The 23288-nt window shown below is 37.9% G+C and overlaps 1 protein-coding gene across 1 annotated transcript in view; it reads right to left on the bottom strand.

Annotated features, from left to right (window-relative positions):
- Positions 1 to 23288, bottom strand: part of btv (dynein cytoplasmic heavy chain beethoven) — a 696240-nt gene that overhangs the window by 302800 nt on the left and 370152 nt on the right. Inside the window, exons 38-39 of the mRNA XM_090384033.1 lie at positions 15700 to 15851; positions 9631 to 9775 (exon numbers count right to left, since the gene is read on the bottom strand). Of these exons, the coding sequence (XP_090240159.1) occupies positions 9631 to 9775; positions 15700 to 15851 (297 nt within the window). The remainder of the gene's footprint in view (positions 1 to 9630; positions 9776 to 15699; positions 15852 to 23288) is intronic.

Below are 23288 nucleotides of genomic sequence, written 5' to 3'. Positions count from 1 at the left end.
TCCCCAAAAGAGATATATCATTTTGCCTAGAAATTGGAGTGTCACTAAAGATAAGCATAGGAGCAGAAGAATCCTTTTTGCAAGATATAAGACAAGATTGAGTTTTAGAAGGGTTGAAATCAACTAAGTTGTCTTTGCCCCACTGGAGAATTACCTGAAGATCGGCATTTAAGGAATTGACAGCAGATTTTCGAGAACTTGAAGCTGATTGAGCTGGACAAGGTTTCTCAAAATGGAAAGTTGAATGCAATGTGCTATCATCGGCAAAACTATGGATAGGATTTCCAGTCAATGGAAGAAGGTCATTGATATACAAGAGGAAAAGAGTGGGGGAAAGAACTGAACCTTGGGGGACACCGGCATTAGTGGAGAAGTTAGAAGACAGAGAGCCATCTACCATCACCCTCAGTGAGCGATCAGAGAGAAAACTGGATAACCAATTACTAAAAACAGTTGGCAAACCATAAGATGGAAGCTTGTTTAGAAGACCTTTATGCCAAACACGATCAAAAGCCTTTGAGATGTCAAGAGCAACTACTTGTGTTTCACCGAACCTTTCCATTGAATTAGTCCATAAATGGGTAACATAAGCCAGAATATCACCAGTGGATCGACACTGACGGAATCCATACTGGCGATCGTTGATCAGACGGAAGGTTTCTAGGTAGTTTAAGAGTTGGCGGTTAATTGATTTCTCCATTACTTTAGAAAGAGTAGAAGTAATTGCAATGGGACGATAATTGGATGGGAGGGATTTGTCACCCTTTTTAGGAACTGGCTGGATATGAGCAAATTTCCAAGCAGAAGGAAAAACACCTTTGGAATAAGAAAGTGAAAAAAGGCGGCAAAGAATAGGAGTAAGTTCAGGAGCACAGGTTTTGAGAACAAGTGGAGAAATACCATCAGGACCTGGAGCTTTCTTAGCATCAAGATTCATCAAAATCCTTCTGATATCCTTTTGACGGAAGACCACAGGAGGCATTGAATGGAGCGTGTTAGGAATGGTGGGAGGTGTTTTACCAAGTTCATTAATACATGAGCTGGAAGAAAAAGGGGATGCTAGCAGGTCAGCTTTATCCTTGGCTGAAGTGACAACAGAACCATCTGGTTTGGACAGAGGTGGGAGCAGAGATGGGCAAAAGTTGCGGCCAATAGCTTTGGCAAGAGACCAGAATGCTCGGCTACCATTAGGGCAAGAAGCAAGTTTTCTACTCTTAGCCTGTTCAAACTCTAGTTTGGACTGATTAATATCTGCTTTACAATTGTTGCGAGCTTTGGTGTAGGCAGAAAATGAAACTGAAGAATTAGAAACAAGCCAATTACAATATGCAACATTCTTCTCTTGGACAGCCTTAGCACATTTATTGGAAAACCAAGGTTTAGATAAAGGACGAGATTTTAAAGTGGAGTGTGGGATAGAGGATTCCATTCCTGCAAGAATAATTTCACTGACACGATCTGAGCAAACGTTGACATCAGAAGTTTTGAAACAGTAATCAGACCAAGTAAAAGAAGAAAAGAAGTCTCGCAGGTCATCCCATTTTGCATTCTTGTAATGCCAAACAATACGAGGTTGGGAATAGCCATGAGATAAAGGTTCCATTGGAGAAGAGACAATCACTAAGTTGTGATCTGAAGTGCCTAAAGGACCTCTCACTTCAACCTTGTACTTAGAAGGGTTGTTTGTGAGAAAAAGATCAAGCGTATTGGCTGTATCATTAGGATTGTCCGGTATTCTTGTAGGTAAATGAACAATCTGTGCTAGGTCATTAGTAATTGCAAAAGCCTCAGCATCTCGACCTGCTGGGTCTGTGTGACTAGAAAACGGAAGCCAGCTGGAGTTGTGAACGTTAAAATCACCAAGGAAAATTACCTCACTGTTAGGAAAGTTGGACTGGAGAAAGTCAAGTTGCAAAGAGAGGAAGTCAAAGAGCTCCAAGTGATTAGTGGAGTTGGGAGAACGGTAGAGACAACAGATGAATTTTACACAATGAGGTTTTTTTTTTTTTTTTTTTTTTTTGATTTGGTAGTTGTTGGCGCATCGGCTTCTGTGGCCATATTGCACCTCCCAAGGTTTTTGCAGTACTTTGATCCAAGCCCGAGGCGGGAATCGAACCCACGACCTTTGGGTTGCCGGGCAGGTACTTTACCCATTCGGCTAGCCCGGTCGGCCCACAATGAGGTAGAGAGATTTTAAGCCAGAGAAGATCAAAGAGAGGAGATTCCAAATTGCCAAGTCTCTGACAGGGAATATCAGAACGGACATATGCACAAGTACCACCTTTGAGGCGAAAGGAATCATAAAGCAAATAATTTGGACATCTGAGATGAGCAGTAGTTGAATCAACTGATAACTGAGATTCAGTCAGAAAAAGTACATGGGGTTTGGAAGACTGCAAGTGGAAATGGACATCGTTGAGATTAGAATTGAGACCACGTATATTTGTGAAATGAATTAGGAAGTCCTTGGGAGGTTTAGATCTTTTCGCAGATAAGCTTGCTCTATTATTTTGACAATTCATGGTGTATTCAATAGTAAGAAAAAGTGGGTGGGACATGCTGTATGAAGTAATGAAATTTTTGGATATGGCGTACATGTGGTAAGAATATACCCAGATCCTTGACATAACGTGGCCTCGACAATGCTCCCCGCATACACATTACTCGGACTCCCTCCAGTCACTATCTGGCAGAGTAGAGGTAGCAAGATTATACACTAGCTGATCCGGAAGCTTCCTAGAGAGTTACAAATAGGTTCAGTCCAGTGTACTAACTAGCGGCCGGCCTGCGAACACCGTTTTAGAGCTGTACCCTCGAAATGTAAGGAATATTGGATCTCGCCACGACATTCATCATAACCTCAAAATTCATCAATCATACTGCATGATGGAAGAGATAGGGAAGGGTTGGCCGGAACTTAGCTCTAGAGACTAAACATGGGTTCCACCACTTCAAGCCTCCAATAAGCAAAGTGGTGGTATTTCACCGGTTGATGAGAGTCATCTACCACCTAGTACTGCCTGGTAACATAGAGGGGCGGCGTTCCTCCATGTGGTGTGGGCGCCACACCTCGACCCCTGCTTACGTTGGTTCACACCTGGGTGGTCACCCACCATGTACTTGTGCATGAAGGTTATACCCAGGATTACTAACAGTCCCAGCATATGAACAAACTTTGTGTTCTTTTCTCAGTGGTTAACTCTACTTATAATTAATTAGATTAATTTATTTATTTACATATTGCAAAGAATGCTTCACATACTAAATGTATATGGCTGAATATTATGAACCATTTTGAATAACCCCATATAAATATGGGGTTATTCAAAATGGTTCATCCAATTTCAAATTCGAAATTAGAAAATGGAAGCTAGCTGGAGTTGTAAACATTAAAATCACCTAGGAAAATTATTTCACTGTTAGAAAAGTTGGACTGGAGAAAGTCAAGTTGCAAAGAGAGGAAGTCAAAGAGCTCCGGTCCAAGTGATTAGTGGAGTTGGGAGAATGGTAGAGACAACAGATGAGCATAATTCTGTACCTATCAACCGTGTATTAACTTGGCATACACCAAATGAAAAAGGAAATCTACGAGTTTTATACGGTCACCACGAGACACTGTCACTGTGACTAAACGACAGACAGTGGATTGGTTGCAGTGGACCCCATGACTTGGTACTCTACAGCTGGCCCCCAAGGTCACCGAATCTTACGCCATGCAACTTCTTTTGGGGGTACATTAAGGATGCTGTGTATGTGCCAGCATTGCCCACAACCCTGGATGAACTCAAAAATTGCACTGTTACTGCTGTGGAGTCAGTGACAAAGGACATGCTGGAGCGAGTATGGGAGGAATTTGAATATTGTCTCGACATTGCTCATGTAACTATGGGAAGTCACATAGAGAACTTAAAAGGAGAGAGAGAGACAAAACTAGGACAGTTTTTCTTTTGGTTGATGTATCACTAATCACTCTGTATTCGTAAACTTCTAAAACATAGTCATTTGAAATTGAATGAATCATTTTGAATAACCCTGTATTTACTTCATTTCACTGAACAAAAAAGTCTCCAAAGTGGTAACTGAATCAGAGGGTTTGGCAAAGTTCAAGGAGAGGAACTGAATAGGCACTTTACAACAAATGGAATAATATGAGTGATTGGTCAAAATATACCACAGAATTAGTAATACTAATTCTGTTGTATATTTTAAACACTTTTACATGGTAAATCTAAAATCACAGGACTAGAAATTGAACAGATTTCATCATAGGTTACAATTAATCTTCCTAAGCACTTCCTAATTCATTTCACAAATATACATGGTCTCAATTCTAATCTCAACGATGTCCATTTCCGCTTGCAGTCTGCCAAACCCCATGTACTTTTTCTGACAGAATCTCAGTTATTGGTTGATTCAACTACTGCTCATCTCAGATGCCCAAATTATTTGCTGTATGATTCCTTTCGCCTCAAAGGTGGTACTTGTGCATATGTCCATTCTGATATTCCCAGTCACAGACTTGGCAATTTGGAATCTCCTCTCTTTGATCTGTTCTGGCTTAAAATCTCTCTACCTCATTGTGTCAAATTCATCTGCTGTCTCTACCGTTCCTCCCAACTCCACTAATCATTTGGAGCTCTTTGACTTCCTCTCTTTGCAACTTGACTTTCTCCAGTCCAACTTTCCTAACAGTGAGATAATTTTCCTTGGTGATTTTAACGTTCACAACTCCAGCTGGCTTCCGTTTTCTAGTCACACCGACCCAACTGGTCGAGATGCTGAGGCTTTTGCAATTACTAATGACCTTGTACAGATTGTTCATTTACATACAAGAATTACGGACAATCCTAACCATACAGCCAACACGCTTGATCTTTTTCTCACAAACAACCCTTCTAAGTACACGGTCGAAGTGAGAAGTCCTTTAGGCACTTCAGATCATAACTTGGTCATTGTCTCTTCTCCAATGGAACTTTTATCTCATGGCTATTCCCAACCTCGTGTTGTTTGGCATTATAAGAATGCAAAATGGGATGACCTGTGAAATTTCTTTTCTTCTTTTCCTTGGTCGGATTATTGTTTCAAAACTTCTAATGTCAACGTTTGCTCAGATCGTGTCAGTGAAATTATTCTTGCAGGAATGGAATCCTTTATCCACACTCCACTTTAAAATTTCTTCGTTTATCTAAACCTTGGTTTTCCAATAAATGTGCTAAGGCTGTTCAAGAGAAGAATGTTGCATATCGTAATTGGCTTGTTTCTAATTCTTCAGTTTCATTTTCTGCCTACACCAAAGCTCGCAACAATTGCAAAGCAGTTATTAATCAGTCCAAACTATAGTTTGAACAGGCTAAGAGTAGAAAACTTGCTCCTTGCCCTAATGGCAGCCGAGCATTCTGGTCTCTTGCCAAAGCCAATGGCCGCAACTTTTGCCCATCTCTGCTCCCACCTCTGTCCAAACCAGATGGTTTTGTTGTCACTTCAGCCAAAGATAAAGCTGACATGCTAGCATCCCATTCTTCTTCCAACTCATGTAATAATGATCTTGGTAAAACACCTCCCACCATTCCCAACACACTCCATTCAATGCCTCCTGTGGTCTTCCGTCAAAAGGATGTCAGAAGGATTTTGATGAATCTTGATGCTAAGAAAGCTCCAGGTACCGATGGTATTTCTCCACTTGTTCTCAAAACCTGTGCTCCTGAACTTACTCCTATTCTTTGCCGCCCTTTTTCACTTTCTTATTCCAAAGGTGTTTTTCCCTCTGCTTGGAAATTTGCTCATATTGAACTTTAAAATCATTAAGAAAAATTACCTCACTGTTAGAAAAGTTGGACTGGAGAAAGTCAAGTTGCAAAGAGAGGAAGTCAAAGAGCTCCAAATGATTAGTGGAGTTGGGAGAATGGTAGAGATAACAGATGAATTTGACACAATGAGGTAGAGAGATTTTAAGCCAAAGAAGATCGAAAAGAGGAGATTCCAAATTACCAAGTCTCTGACAGGGAATATCGGAATGGACATATTAGCATTAGTAGATGCATACGATGCAAGAAAGCAAGCTTATGCAGTATCAGCCAAAAAAAATTTGCACAAGTACGACCTTTGAGGCGAAAGAAATCACACAGTGAATAATTTGGGCAACTGAATAATTTGAGCAGTAGTTAAATCAGCCGATAACTGAGATTCTGTCAGAAAAAGTACATGGAGTTTTGCAGACTGAAAGTGGAAATGGACATTGTTGATATTAGAATTGAGACCACGTATATTTGTGAAATGAACTAGAAAGTGTTTGGGAGGTTTAGATCTTTTCGCATCTAAGCTTACTCTATTTGTTTGACTATTCATGGTGTATTCAATAGTAAGAAAAAGTGGGGGGACATGCTGTATGAAGTAATGAAATTTTTGGATATGGCTTACACATGGCAAGAATATACCCAGATCCTTGACATAACGTGGCCTCAACAATGCCCACTGCATAAACACTACTCGGACTCCCTCCAGTCACTGTCTAGCAGAGTAGAGGTAGCAAGATTATACGCTAGCTGATCCAGAAGCCTCCTAAAGAGTTAACAATAGGTTCGGTCTAGTGTACTAATTAGCGGCCAGCCTGTGAACACCGTTTTAGAGCTGTACCCTCGAAATGTAAGGAAGATTGGATATCGCCATGATGTTCATCATAACCTCAAAAGTCATCAGTCATACCACATGATGTAAGAGATGGGGAAGGATTGACCGGAACTTAGCTCTGGAGACTAAACATGGGTTCCACCACTTCAAGCCTCCAATAAGCAAAGCAGTGGTATTGCACCGGTTGATGAGATGTTTTAAAACTATGTGAAAAAATTTCTGGGAATGTTTGGCCACAATAAGAAAAGAAAATATAACTGCATGTTAAAAAATGCTTTATTTTGGAGTTATAAGTATTATGTTAAACTTTCAAAATGGCATATTTAAATAACCTTTAATTTTTAAGGTTTACATACCAATTTTGCAATAACTGTTTAAGTGATGAAAGAGGTTGTTTACGTATGGGTACTGCACTTCCATCATTTCTACTACCCAGGTAGTATGCATGCATCATTTAATTATATCTCATATCGGGAATAGCTTCACCAGTGGAGAAGACTAATGTTACTTATTCTCGGTGGATACCACCACCCAGACAGCACCATTTCAAAGCTTGGTGGTTTATTCATCAGTGGGTGAACAGGTACCCTCTTGTTGCAATAGTGGCAACCTAGTTATGACATATAACTCTGCAATATGAGAGATGCTTGATGGTATGTGTGTGTGTGTGTGGTTTAATCTAACAATATTTTTTGACTAAACGTCTAAGAGTATGAAAGAGGTTATTTATGCATGGGTACTGCACTTCCATCATTTCTACTACCCAGGTAGTATGCATGCATCATTTAAATATATCTCATATTGGGAATACCTTTGCAACAAGTTGCTATGGTATTGCACTGCTTTGAATAAGTAATGACATGCATAAACAACCTCTTTAATACTCTAGACATTTAGTCAAGAAATATTTTTAGATTAAACCACATACACCACCAATTATCTCTCATATTGTGGAGATACACTTAAAAACCGGGTTGTCACTAATGCAATGACAGGGTACCTGCCCACCCAATGATGAGCAAGCCAACAAGCTTCGAAACGGTGCCGTCTGGGTGGTGGTATCCACCGAGAATAAGAAACAGTAGTCCTCCACTGATGAAGCGTTACTTATTCAAAGCAGCGCAATTAATCAGCAACTTGTTTTAAAGGTATTCTCAATATGAGATATAATTAAACAATGCATGCATAGTACCTGGGTAGTAGAAATGATGGAAGTGCAGTACCCATGCATAAACAATCTCTTTCATAATCTTAGACATTTAGTCAAGAAATATATTTAGATGTTTAAGTGATGTCCTCGACCTTGATTGTAGCATGCATATCACTGAATTAGTAATTCCTGAGCACATATGAACATTCCTGCAATGGTGCAGATTGTTTCACAGCCACATTCTATTCATCATTACAGTTTTCTGCAATATCAGGAACAACTGTTTCATAAATAGCCCCACAGTAAGTAATCAAGGAGGTTCTGTTAGGTGACTATGTTGGCTAAGTAACAGGAGCCCATTAGTTCCTGTTACTCTCAAGTAAAAGGAACTGATGCTACCTATCCATCTCAGTGGATAGGTAGCATCAGTCACTGTGCCCTCACTTGAAGGATGACATGGGCAGGAGTGCCATTATGCAAGAATGGCATATCATACTGGGACCAGAGAGGAAAATCTTCAAGCAATCCTAGCAAAATATCTTCCAAAAAATTGTCATGGAAGACAATTGATCACGTGGCTCAATTAAATGATCACCATCAATAAAGAACACCAAATGTTAATAGGGAATTGCTTTTGATGGACTGTTACCATTACACCATGCAGATTTTCTTCAGCTCACCCATGCAAATTGTGCAAACCAATAATTCCATCTCACACATGGCTCATTTAATCAGTAAATGGTGTTTCACTCAGATAAAAACCAGGACCTTAGTTATGACAAAGGAGGGGCAGAATTGTTGTTGGTGAGAGCAGACTGCTGGAGTTGATAAGAGCACTTTCTGAAGACATTTTGTAATTTTGTATGCATTCTTGCACTAAAACTTACAAAACTGATGCTTGAAAAGATCTCTTGCTTCATATATTTTTTTATTTTTAATGGCACCATGAAATAGTGGGAATTTGCCAACAAAAATTTAAAATTTGAAACATTGTCCATTGCCAATTAATGAATTTTTGCTAACTCAGCATTTATAACACCATTTTTCAAAGGGAACTTGTGCACCACGAAATTACATACAGCAATAAAGTACTTCCTCACTGAAGAAAAGAATAGAACCTTCTCCTCTTGTGTTTACACTGTCACAGACTTTGTCAGTAAAACTGTCTATCACTCTTTCCTCTCTTTTCCTTAACCAATATTATTTCTCTCCTAAAGAATTTCTTTAGTTCCCTTATTCTTGCATTACCCATTCCTTCAAGTATTTTCATTGGTATTCCACTGATATCAATTGCCTTTCCTTTCTTCAATTCCTTATTGAAGCTTTAATCTCTGTTTCAATTATCAATGCACCCAATTTATTCTCATTCACTCCATATTCAACCTTTCTTCTACTTCTCATACAGAAATCATCCATACATTCTGTCAATCCTTTCAGTATAACATAATTCAGTTACTGGATAAACATAGAATATTAATCATACCGACCCACTGATTAACCATTACAAAATCCAAGTTGATATCTTGCCACAACTACTCACACTTCCAAGTATAATACTTTCTTTTGTAATCCTTAAATCATGTATTAGTCACTACCAGTTTACTTCTAATTCAACTAGTTTCTCCCCTCTCTCAGCCCTCCCACCCTTCACCCATAACTGCAAAAAAATTCCCAATTCACTCATGCTTTCCCCATCACCAAAATGTGACAATCCAATTCTGCTTTAAAAAGAAAGAAATAGTACTCACTTGATAAAGAAGATTCAATACTCATTGATAAAGCAGATGATTAAATACTCATTTTATGAAGAAGAAGATTCAATATTCACTAGATAAAGAAGATCCAATACTCACTTGATCTAGCAGCTGAACCATGCAGTCTGCTAACTGCTGAATTCTACTAATATTATTCCAGACAGGATGATTAGGAAGTTTATGATGCAAAACAGTCTGAAGGTAAGCTGTGTAAATAATCTGAAGTTCTTCTTTATCGGGGTAACTGCTCAAATATATAAAAACTCAAAATTACAAAAATTTCTCAAAATAACTAGTTATATAATAACAAAACTGTTTAATCAAATCCAACATTATGAGAGATTAACAGATTCCAAAGGGTCAGGAGAGGAGTTCCACTATTTTTGTTCAAGAGGATTATTTTATTACTACAGAATATTTTTAAATATTCTGTAATAATAAAAAAGCAATAATAAAATTTTTTATTATTACCTTTATTACAGAACTAGCTACTGATTTCAAGACAGTATAAACTTTATTAAAATCATATTCAGTTCTGAACATTCTTTAATCCATTATATTACCTCACTAGCTTCAATATACAGGGTATTTCAAAAATGATGGTCAATAATTTAAAGGTGAAAAGTACAAACTAAAATAAGCAAAAAAGTCCCAGTGAACATCAGGCCGCAAATGAACTGTTTTCGAGATAATGCACATTTTCTATTAAGATCTGCCACTGACTATGGGAGCACTAGTTTAGCAAAAAGCTGTGAATCCTTTGCTAAGAGTGGTTTTATTAAACATAAGATAATACATTTTTAATTTTCGGTTTCAACACCACAGTATTTTACAGACGTTACATGTTACAGGATGTTACAAAAGGTGTTCAAAATGTTGTCCTTGCATCTGTATGCAGCTTTGTAGTCTTCTCTGCATTGAGTTGCGAATCCTCTCAGGCATTCATGGGTCATTTCTGATTTGCTGAAAGGCTCCTTCAACCTGACACTGCAATTCCTCAACTGTGTTAATGTCAGAAGTGTACAACAAGCTTTTTTTATGACCTCAGATACAAAAATCCATAGGATTTAAGTACTGTTTGTTTGTTTGTTATTTGGTTTTTAGGAGCATTAGCAACTAAGGCCATATTGCTCCGGGAATATGTGGTGGTCATTTCCTGACCTTTCTGCATGCTCCGTATTTGGTGGTGACGGGCTCGAACCCTGGTCTAATCAAGAAGCATGTGCTACGCACCGCTGCTCCTTCCCACCTGGCTATGGAGGTGCCGGATTTAAGTACTCTTCGTTGCTGTAACCTCTTTCCACATTGACTATCCTTTGACAAGTACTAGTATGCCTGCTACATCTCAGAGCATTGAGAGAGGGGAAAGGGAGAGAATGAGCATAACCTAACCTAAACAAACAAGTCAGTGGTGGATCCCAACTCTGTACAGTTCACCTTGTCAGTGGTGGATCACAACTAGAAATGTGCAATATCTCAAAAACAATTCACTTAGGGACCCATGTTTACTAGGCTTTTTTTGCATATTGTAGTCTGTACAGTTCACCTTTAAATTATTGACCATCACTTTAGAAACACCATGTATATGTGATTTTTAAAAGGTTTGGAAACAAAGATTAAAGAAAAATTCCATTAAATCATAAATCATTTAAAACAAAATACGACATCAAAATGTTTATAAAAACAGTAGATTCTATAGCAGAGCTCTTTCCAACACACTAGAGTATTTTAGAAAGTAGTTATTAAAAAAAAAAAAAAAAAAAAAAGGCTAAAAATACTGCTAATCTTAAGAACTCCTTTATTATAATATTGTTGCATATATAAGTAATGCTTGATTTTGCCACCACTAATACAGTATTAACATAGGTACGATATTATTATTAGTAGTAGCAGTAGAGGAAAATGATGCTAGAAAGCAAGCTTATAAAGTATCAACAAAAAAAAAAAAAAAAAAAAAACTCTCCTCCCATATTACTTGTTGATCTCCTCCAATAATTTGTCCAATTCCTCCTTCAATTTATTTAAACTGTCCATTTCTGCAAGATCAGATGGAAGTTTGTTCCAACAATCAACCACCTGCTGGCTAAAGGCAAACTTCTGCACCAGCCTTCCTCAATTTGAATTTAGCACCCCTCATGCATGTAGTCTGAGCAAGAGGAAGAATGTCATCAGCACTGAGCTTCCTCAATCCATTCAAAGTCTTAAGCACCTCAATCAGATCATCTTGCAGGTGCCCAGCCTCCAGATTCTGCAATTTGCAGAACTGAAGCCTGTGTTAAGACCACCCTTTCGTTTCCTTCATCAACTTAGTTGCTCTTCTCTCACCAGTTCAAGCAGATCTACATCCGTCCTAAACTGAGGTCTCCAGGTCTGCATACAGTACTCAAGATGCACTCTAACCATTGCCTTATAGAACAAGATATATTCTTCCTTATACCTGTATATCATAGACAAAACTCCACGAGTTTTGAGTTTTTGTGGCAGCCTGTCTGCATTGCTCAGAGAACTTCATATCTGACTGCAAAATTACCTCTGGTGTCTTTTCCATTTTCTACTAACTCAAGTGGAAAATGGAAAAGTTGGTATGTTAATATGGGGTTACAGTTACTCACATGCAGTACTTTACATTTGTCAAAGTTAAACTTCAACTGCCATTTTTCAGTCTATCTGCATAATTTTTTTTAGATCTTATTGCAGCAGCTAACGCTGATTACTGTCATCAATCACTCTGCCAACCTTTGTATCATCTGCAAACTTATATTTTAAGCCTGATATACCTTCATCATTAATAAATATAGAAAAGAACAATGGTCCTAGCACTGAATTCCAGGAGACGTCACTAATAACATTAATCCACGAAGTTAAGCTAACAGATCTTTTAGATTACAACATAATTTAGGGCTAGAGCCTCAGGTTAAGAAAGAAGTTAATTTACGTATAAGTTAGTGCAATAGCATCATTTCTGCACATAGCCAACTATTAATTAGTTACAAATTGGCATCATTTAAGTATATCTCATATTGTCACGAGTTACTATGATATTGCATTACCTCGAATAGGTAATGCTTCACCATAAGAGAAGCCTATTGTTACTTATTCTTGGTGGATACCACTCCCATATGACATTTAAATTAAATTGTAATCTAAACTACCTTACACCATCAGGCATCGCTCATATTGTGGAGTTATACTTCGCAACTGAGTTGTCATCATTGTAACACTGGGGTATCTGCCCACCCACCGATGAGGAGCCAATAAGCTCCGAAACGGTGTCATATGTGTGGTGGTATCCGCTGAGAATAAGTAACAATAGTCTTCTCCTATGGTGAAGCGTTACTTATTCAGGGTAGAGCAATATCATGGTAACTCATGATATTATGAGCAATATTATGATGTGGTTACAAAGGAACTGGATGCAAAAAATAATTTTGGTATCATATATTTGGATTTCAGGAAAGCTTTTGACACTGTTGCGCATGGAAGACTATTGTACAAATTGGAGCAGAATGGTATTAAGGGTAAGTTGCTACAATGGATAAAAGGATGGTTGAGTGGGAGAAGACAGAGGGTGGTAATCAATGGGTGCTGCTCTTCGTGGACTAATGTTATTAGTGGAGTCCCACAGGGTTCGGTTTTGGGTACTCTGTTGTTTTGTATATTTATCAATGATATTGATGAAGGTATATCAGGCTTAGTGTCGAAGTTTGCAGATGATACAAAGGTTGGCAGGGTTGTTAATGACAGTAATGGCAGTGTGCTACTGCAACAGGATCTAGATAATTTGGGCAGATGGCCTAAGAAGTGGCAACTGAAGTTTAACCTTGACAAATGCAAAGTACTGCATATGGGTAGAAGTAACCCCAGAGAAACATACCAACTGTGTGGTACTACACTTAACGTGGTAGAAAATGAAAAAGACCTGGGAGTAATTGTGCAGTCAGATATGAAGTTTTCTGAGCAGTGCAGACAGGTTGCCAGGGCAGGTCATGGGGTTTTGTCAATGATATATAGGAATTTTGGTAGCGGGGAAAAGGAGATGATTGTCCCTCTGTATAAGGCAATGGTTAGGCCACGCCACGCCTTAAGTACTGTATACAGGTCTGGAGGCCTCATTTTAGGAAGGATGTAGATTTGCTTGAACGTGTACAGAGAAGGGCAACAAGATTGGTGAGGGGAATGAAGGGATCCTCTTACCAAGAGAGGCTTAAGTTCTGCAAATTGCAGTGGCTGGAGACTAGGCACCTGCGCGGTGATCTGATTGAGGTGCATAAGGCCTTGAATGGGTTGAGTATGCTGAATTCTGATGGGATCCTTCCACTTGTTCAGATTACGAACCTAAGGAGGCATAAATTCAAATTAAGAAAAGACAGATGTAGAATAGATGTACGGAAATTTGCCTTTAGCTAGCGAGTGGTTAATTGCTGGAACAAACTTCCATCTGGTATTGTGGAAGTTGATAGGTTAAATAAATTTAAGGAGGAATTGGACAGGCATTTGGAGGGAGTGGTGTGATTTTTTTTTGGCTGATGCTACATAAGCTAATACACTTGCTTTCTTGCATCACATGCCACTACTACTACTAACTCGTTGTGAAGGTATTCACAATATGAGATATACTTAAATGATACCAATTTGTAACTACTTAAGTAGTTGGCTATGTACTGAAATGATGTTATCACACTAACCTGTATGTAAGCTAACAGGTCTATAATACTCATGTCATCTATTGATCCCCCTTTGAGAACTGGGTATACATTTGCACACTTCTAGTACATAAGGACCTCTCCTGAATCCAAAGATGATGCTCTCATAATCATGACTAAGGATTTGCTTACCTCCTTTGCTGCATCCCTTAATATAACTGGTTAGATCCCATCCACCCCAGGTACTTTTTTATGTTAAGCTTCAACAATTTCTCTTCCACTTTCCTTTCAGTTATCTCAAAATCATTTAGCTTCCTGTAAAATATTCATAAACCTCTGGCATTTCCCTCCCTAAAGAACTCCTCCTGCACGAATGTAGATGCAAAATACCTAATCAGTTTGTCAGCAACCTGAGCTGGATAATCAACAGCTGAACTATCAACACGAAGTGGACCAATGTGATTCAACCCATCCTTCTACTCTTAACATAAGTAACGTCTTTGCTGCTTTTCTTGGCATTCTTTGCCACAGATGTCTTGTAATCTGCCTTAGCTTGCCTAACCTATTTTGTGATTTGATTACAAACTAGTTTAAATTCAAAAACTAGTTTATAATCAAATTTGATTATAAATTAGTTGATTACAAACTAGTTTATATCTACTATAGGTTTCTGTATCACCTGATAAGTTATATGTATCCCATGCATTTTATTTCTTTGCCACAAGCCTCATCCACTGGTCTAACATTTGTTTAAGCTTAAGCCTGGAATGGCATTTCTTAGTTGGTATGAAAAATCTAGTAGCTTCTATGATTACTTCACTGAATGATTTCCATTAGAATTTGTTGTTGGTAACATTATCAGATGATCCACCTGTATAGAATTTAAAAACTGAGACCAATGCAATCACCTTTATGAAAACTACTTGGTTAGGTTTCTATGTAGCTTTGTAGGAATATAATTAATATCAGAAATTTTTTTATTAGGTCTATAAAATATTAGTTTATAGCAATACAAATCTGATTTTATAATATAACTGTATCACATAGTACATAAGGGTGACTGCAGTGGTCTCACTGCAGCCACCTAATTTAAAATAGGGTAGATTTTACTTGCTTAAAATAAGCAAGATTATTGTAGCATTATGATTTTTGTATCTCTTACTCTTGTGTGTTATTTTATAATTAAGCTTAGATTATAATTTGATCACCATCGATAAAGAACACCAAATATTAATAGGGAATTGCTTTTGATGGACTGTTACCATTACACCATCACTCCGATAAAAACCAGGACCTTAGCCAGGACCTATAAGCCAAAAAAAAAAAAAAAAAATTTGGATTTTTTTTTTTTCTTGGCTTATATTGTATAAGCTTGCTTTCTTGCATTTCTTGCCATTATTAATATTGATACTACTCATAAATAGCATCATTCTTATGCTAATTATGAAAATATTAATTTTTATTATTATAATATAATAAAATTCATGCTTATTTGAACAGCTCTTACTACATAAAATGTACTTACTCAACTGCACAAATTCTAACCACTGAAGTGAACCTTGATGTCAGCTGATGCCTGCCTAACATACTACCAAAATTTAAACTTCCAACAATCTGTATTCCTTCAACACTTATCCACTCTAAATTCTCATCATAGAATCCATGATATGTCACTACCTATAAAGTGAATACAAAATTGTAAATATCAGAAATGTAAACTGAAAATGTGCTTTCGATTATTGATTAAATCACAGCAATAGTATTTTAAAATGTTTACAAGTGTAATGAATCTCACAAGATTGATTGTTGCTACTGGTAATCACAAAGAACTTTTCTAAGTTTCATCCATTCAGTTAAACAAATGAACTGATGAAACTTCATTATTTATGTTGATGAGCTTATAAACTGTACTGAACTGAATAGCATTTATTATTTATTAAATACTTTGTTTTGACACATTGATACTTTGTTTCTGACACACTGTTTTGTATACTATTAATCTATGTAAATGGGCGCCTCCATAGCCAGGTGGGAAGGAGCAGCAGTGCGTAGCACACACTTCTTGATTAGACCGAGGTTCGAGCCAGTCACCACCAAATACGGAGGATGCAGAAAGGTCAGGGAATGACCACTGCATATTCCCGGAGCAATATGGCCTTAGTTGCTAATGCTCCTAAAAACCAAATAACAAACAATCTACGTAAATCAAAATAATTAAGCTTTAATTACCTGAAAAACAATATTGGGCTTGGGAGAAATTAGCATTACTAGTGGCAAATGATGCAAGAAAACAAGCTTATACAGCATCAGCCAAAAATAAAAATAAAGAAACACTTCCCATTTCACCTATTCATTTGCTCCAGTTCTTTCTTGAATTTATTTAAGCTATCAGCTTCCACAACAACAGATGGAAGTTTGGTCTAGCAATCTGACACACTGGCTAAATGCAAATTTCTGCACATCTATTCTGCAACCGTCCTTCCTCAATTTGAATTTATGCCCCCTCATATGTGTAGTCTGATCAAGAAGAAGAAGAAGAATCCCATTAGAAATGAGCTTGCTCAATCCATTCAGAACCTTAAACACATCAATCAGATGACCTCATAGGTGCCTACTCTCCAGATGCTGCAATTTGCAGACCTGAAGCCTTTCTTGGTAAGAGCACCCTTTTGTTCTCATTACCCCTCTCTGTACTCATTTTTCATCCTTCCAAAAATGAGGCCTACAGTCCTGCATGCAGTATTCAAGATGTGGCCTGACCATTGCCTTATACACTGAAAGGACAGAATTCATGGGATACCTGGTTCCTGAGCAACGCGATGCTGTCACCCTTCTCGCTAGTGGACGAACCCACTGCTTGGCAGGTATATAGGTAAACTGCATTCGCATAGATGGTAATTCAATGTCAGTATGGATAAACATCGTGAGTTAACCGACTTTGAAAGAGGGATGATAGTGGATGCCCGATGCATGGGTTATTCTATCACGTAGGTGGTACAGAAACTGCACTATCCCCATTCAACAGTGTATCAGGAATATGCCATTTCCGGAATAACGTCTCATTGTGGATAGCTCTGTGGGTGGAGAAAGGTGGTGGATGAACGTGCCCATTGACGTCTATCACACTGTTTCAGCTAACCATCGAGCGACAGTGGCACAAATCACTGCTGATGTCAACGAGGTAGGTGCCAGAAACATCTCCACCAAGGTCATCAGGTGATCATTAGCTGCAATAGATTATGGGAGGGAGCCGCTGACCCACCAGAGTCCAATTGCTAACACCATGACACAGGACTCTGCCTCAACTGGGCAAAAAAAATTGGCACTCGACCTTGGATGATTGGAGATGGGTCTCCTGGTCCAATGAGTGCAGTTTCCAGTTATTTCGAGTGGACAGGAGGGTGCATATCTGGCGGAAACTGCACAAAGCTATGCACCTGTCATGTCAACAAGGAACTGTTCAGTCAGGTGGATGGTTGGGAATGGTCTGGGGCGTGTTCAACTGGCACATGTTGGGACCTCTGGTACGTCTAGATGCATCTCTGAACAATCCAGGTTACATGTTCATTCTTGTAGATCATCTACATCCCTTCATGGTCATAGTGCATCCAGAGAGAGCAATGGACTTTTCCAGCAGGACAATGTGCCTCCCCACAGAGCTGTGGTGACCAGAACATGGTTCAAAGAACATTCTGCAGAATTTACCACCATGCAATGGCCTCCCCATTCGCCAGACATGAATCCTGTGGAGCATCTTTGGGATACTGTGGAAAGGTCTGTTCGAGCTTTAGATCTTCCACCCAGGAATGCAATGGAATTATGGACAGTGGTGCAGCAAGCATGGATGGAATGCTTCTGTGAACTAGTCAACTCAATGCCTCGCTGTGTGACTGCCCTTATCTGGGCAAAAGGTGGGCCTACCTGTTACTATGTAGGTATCCCACGATTTCTGTCCACTCAGTCTACAATGGGATAATCACCTCCTTATCTCTGCTAGAAAAATTCTTGTATATCATTAACAACACCCCATGAGCTGTCCTAGCAGCCTGTCTGCACTGTTCAGGAAACTTCATATCTGAATGCACAATTACCTCCAGGTCATTTCCATTTTACACTATCCTGAGTACTACTACAGAGTTGGTATGTTATTGTGGGGTTACTGCTACCCACATGCAGTACTTTGCATTAGTCAATGTTAAACTTCAGTTGTCATTTCTCAGCCCATCTGCCTAACTTTTCTAGATCCTGTTGCCGTAGCATACTGTTATTACTGTCCTTAACCACCTTCCCTTTGTATCATCTGCAAACTTGGATATTAAGCCTGATATGCCTTCATAAGTTTAACTGATAAATATAGAAAACAACAATTGGCCCAATGCCAAACCCTTGGAACTCTATTAATAACATTAGTCTATCGAGAGTAGCATCCATTGATTACCATTCTCTGTCTTCTCCTATTCAATCATCCCTTTATCCATAGAAACAACTTGCCCTTAATAGCATATTGCTCCAATCTGTACAGCAGTCTTTTATGTGCAACAATATCAAAAACTGTTCTGAAATCCAAGTATATGATATTAAAATTACTTTTTGCATCCAGTTCCTTTGTGACTCCATCGTAGTATCCAATCAGATTGGTCAGACAAGATTTCCCCTTAACAAACCCATGCTGTGTCTGAAGTATAACTGCAGCCTTGATGGTCCTGTATTACTTCTTTAACCAGTGATTCTATTATTTTTTCTGGAACAGAAGTTGAAGTAACAGGTCTGTAATTATTCTTGTCACCCTTTGATCCCCCTTGCGAATTGGGGATACATTTGCACATCTCCAGTGCAGGACCCTCCCCTGAATTCAAAGGTTCTCTCATAATTATGGCTAAGGGTTTGCTTACTTCCTTTGCTGACTCCCTCAATATAACTGGATAGATCCCATCCATCCCCTGCTTTCTTCTGTTTAACTTCAACAATTTCTCTTCCACTTTCCTTTCAGTTATTACAAAATCATTTAGCTCTCTGTTACAGATTGATAAACCTCTGGCATTTACTTCCCTAAAACATTCGTTATGTGTGAATGTAGATGCAATATATTAATTCAGTTTGTCAGCTGCCTGAGCAGTATTATCAATAGTCAAACTATCGATATCAAGTGGACTAATCCACTTCCTTCTAGTGTTTACATAAGTAAAGAAGTCTTTGCTGTTTTTCTTTGCACCCTTTGCCACTTGCCTAACCTCCTTTGTGACTTGACTACAGACTAGTTTATATCTTCCACATCTTCTGCCTGATAATTTATATGCATCCAATGAATTTTTCTTCTCTGCCCTGAGTCTCATTAGTTCATCATTATGCCTAAGCCTTGAGATATATATATATATAATTATCTATACGTTCAACTTATTGTGGAATGTTTCCGATTAATGGTGTTTGACTATAGGTATTAGTGTGCTTACGGATCAGGTGATCAGGTTAGTCCATAAAGGCTATCTTACTTCTGTAGGGCCTATAAACATATCATATTTATGTAGCTTATTACCTAATGGTAAGGAATTTTCATTACAATTGCCTGATGAATTTTCATTACCTGCAGCTAACATCTTATCAAAATTAATGATTATGCATATATATATATATATATATATACTAAATTCTAAATTACAATGCAATTTAATATTATACATTCCATCACGTGGTCATCAATCCCCTACTTCGTCGGGGGGCTTTGAGCAGATCGATGGCCCATCTGATGGAATGCCTCATACATACCCGTTTCTGTTGTCCCTATACCAGTTTATTTTTGTATTAAAATTTTTTAGTTCTTATGAGTATTCTATGCAGCAAACTGGGATAGATGACACAAAGCCCTACAGGTATGTATCCGAAAATGGGAAGGTTCTTACTTACCGTACTAGTCCAGTAAAGGTTGTAGTTTAGAAAGGGGGAACTACCCACCTTCTAATTGTTTTATATGTAGCAAAGTTTTGTCATGCAGTCACACTTACTGTAATCAATGGCGTGATGGTGTATTAGCTTCGGGACCCGTTATCCTATGCTAATGCTTGTGATGGGGGGGTTTGTAAGTGGTTGGATGCAACTTTGGTGATTGTTATGCTGTTAATTCTATATGAAATATGTTAACATTGGAATTTATACATGTATTTCATAAATGTATTTACATTTGCTTTGCCATACCTCGGACTGTGCCGGTATAGCTTTTCTAAGGCATAACAGCACGTATGTGTCCAAAGGTATGGCTATTTACAGCCTCTTACTAGGTGATATTATGTCAGTATTTTTATTTTTGTTTGGAGGGTATTTTTTGGTATCAGATTGTAGTGCAGTCAGACGACAAGCCTTGTCTGAGCGCAATAAACCCGTTTAAAACATGGGGATAAAATAATTTATTGCTTTGGTATTTTTAGAGTATTTTCAATGAATGTATGTGGGTTGACATTAGGGTGGTTTGTTCTTAGGTTAGCGTGTATGGCTGTTTTTATATGATGCCTGCCTGCCTGTAATGGGTGGGTATTTTATTTATCATGAGTGTTTTTATGAGTTTTTGAATGGCTTCTTTTGTGCTATTTATATTGTTGCATATTTTTAACAACCTGTTTGTTTGATTTCTTATGGTGTTTCCATGTATGTGTTTGGCTATATTGCTTTCCCAGTGGGTGAGCTTTATTGTAATGAAGTTGGCGGCATTAATAATGATTATGCATCCAATGGCATTACGTTGCACAAATGATTTCAATAAAAGAAATATGTTAAAATCTAACAAGATTAGCATTAAGCATAAGTAATACTATGATAATATCCAACATGATTAACTTTATATATATATATATATATATATATAGTGGATATGGCAAATAGTTAACAGTTATAAACGTAAGATAATTAATTATAATGGTGATACAATCAGTGAAAACCTAAACAAAGAACCTAACAAGGGAGAGAAGAGCTGATTAATGCCATCAATGTCTAGATAAAACATTACATCAGTCTTAATATCTATGAACATATTGTGAATGAGCAGGTGGTAACTAAGTGCTGTGATAGCTGTCATAGCTGTCTCTGGTCCATGGTAATAACCTGGTAGGGAAACATGATGGTTATATGCAAAATGAAACATATATATATATAAGGATAATTACTAAATAACTATGTTAAGCCAATTGTAGTAAAGATAGGGTAGACACATTGCAAAGGACTTTATCGAGGGCTAACCCTTACAATGTGTCCTCCTACAATTGGCGAGCTATCAGTTTCTGTTATCATCTGCCTGTTATTCCTGACGAATGGTAAATAGATATCATAAGGATATCTGTAAGGTGACAACTAAGTTAAGTTAAGATTCAACTAGAATATAATAGTGGATAGAAGATAATTAGTTAGGGAGGTAAACGAATTAAGGTGGTTAACAAGCTAGATGACTTTAGCCCGACCGATAGCCCAGACAACGAAATCAAAGTAAAAAGCAAATAATGGTGATAGTAAAGAACCAATAATACTATATAACATGTTATTGGATGACAAAAGATAGTCAGCTATTGCTAAATAAGGAGAACGGAGATTAGGTGATAGAAAAGTAATATTACCTCAATCCCCCTCGAATTGCTCTAATAGTTCTTGAGGTATGAAATGTAGAAAAAGATAGCATATAGATAAAGTGAAGGAAGAGTAGTAAGGCAAATTTACGTCGGAACATACCGGGAGCGTAACTTCCCGTCCCTTGTAGTAAGAGAACCTGGTATTGTAATAGAATTAAACAGCCAATTTGGAAAGTAAGAATAAAATATATTCTTGAATGAAGAAGAAAGGAATGGCCAGTTCCTGATTACTTACGGCGTAGTATAACGTGTAAGGCAAACTTACCACAATGACGAGACGCGGGAAAAAACCACGTTGTGGCGTACGTGTTAAAATATATAGGTATAGTATATGGTGCCAGCGCCCTCTTACTGGCAAAAGGTTGGATGCTAAAATTATATATTATAGTTTAAACCAGGATAGCCTGTGGGCCAACAGTATGTTAGGCTAGTAGTAAAAGGTTCTCATGAAAAATGAAAGAAGAGTGAGGCAAGAAGGAAGCTAAGAATTAATTACTACCTTAGAAGCAAATATAGGTACAACTTTTTCAATGAGCGTAAGCTGTATTAAATATGCTACTAAGGCAGTGCCTAGTTATGTACATATATACAGGCTCTGTATAAACCGTCAATCTGATATAATCCAGTGGGGGAAGAGTTACTTTCTCAAAACAGTAGTTATAATATGGTGGTGGTCAAGATTATTGTGGTATTTTTTTAAAGCTATCAACATAGCAGTATGTAGGTTTATATTTATGAAGCGTTTTGGGAATTCACAGATAATTTATGTTTAAAGTCTGTAAGAGTGCTAATTATATAGCCAGCGCTATTGCATATTTTGACTAATCTCATACTTTGCGACAATATTAAATTTTTTTGAATTCTTATAGAGATATTAGAATGCCAGTTTGTAAGGCTAATGGTGTTAAAGCCAAACGTGTTACGTTTGTCGTAAACGAAGGTGTCTAACTTATTATTGTTGAACTGTATATCAATATCCAGGTAATTGGCAGTTTTGGTGCTATCTATGTTGGTAGCCACTATTTCTAATTCCGATGGGTAGACATCTCCAGAATCAGTGAGAAAGTTGGGATGGTTGAAGACGATTAAGTCGTCAATATATCTGTAAAAGGTTATATCTTTATTAATATTAACTTCGAAGTGATGAAGGTACAGATTTGCCACCAGGCTAGAACTACAGGCTCCCATGGCAATTCCAGTTTTTTGTTTATATATGTTGGTGCCATTGTAGATGTAATTTTGAAGATGCACATATTTGTCAAGTCGTTCCAATATTGCAGCTTGCATGGTAAAAGGCTATTATATTCTGTGAAATAGTGGTCGAGTACATGTTTTAAACTATCGTGCGGAATGCTAGTAAAGAGATTTTTAAAGTCATAGGTGCTGATATGTTCAGTGGTATGTTTATTGTGCTTTAGAAATTCTAGAATAGGGTTATTATTTCGGATAACTCTGGGGTTATCAATGCTGTTGAAGATGATACTTAGTAGATAGGCCAGTTTTTTAT

Source organism: Mastigoproctus giganteus, chromosome 10, assembly GCF_048544385.1.
Source record: "Mastigoproctus giganteus isolate SK-2022 chromosome 10, ASM4854438v1, whole genome shotgun sequence".
Classification (NCBI taxonomy): Eukaryota; Metazoa; Arthropoda; class Arachnida; order Uropygi; family Thelyphonidae; genus Mastigoproctus; species Mastigoproctus giganteus.
This window is presented reverse-complemented; position numbering and strand designations above follow the sequence as displayed.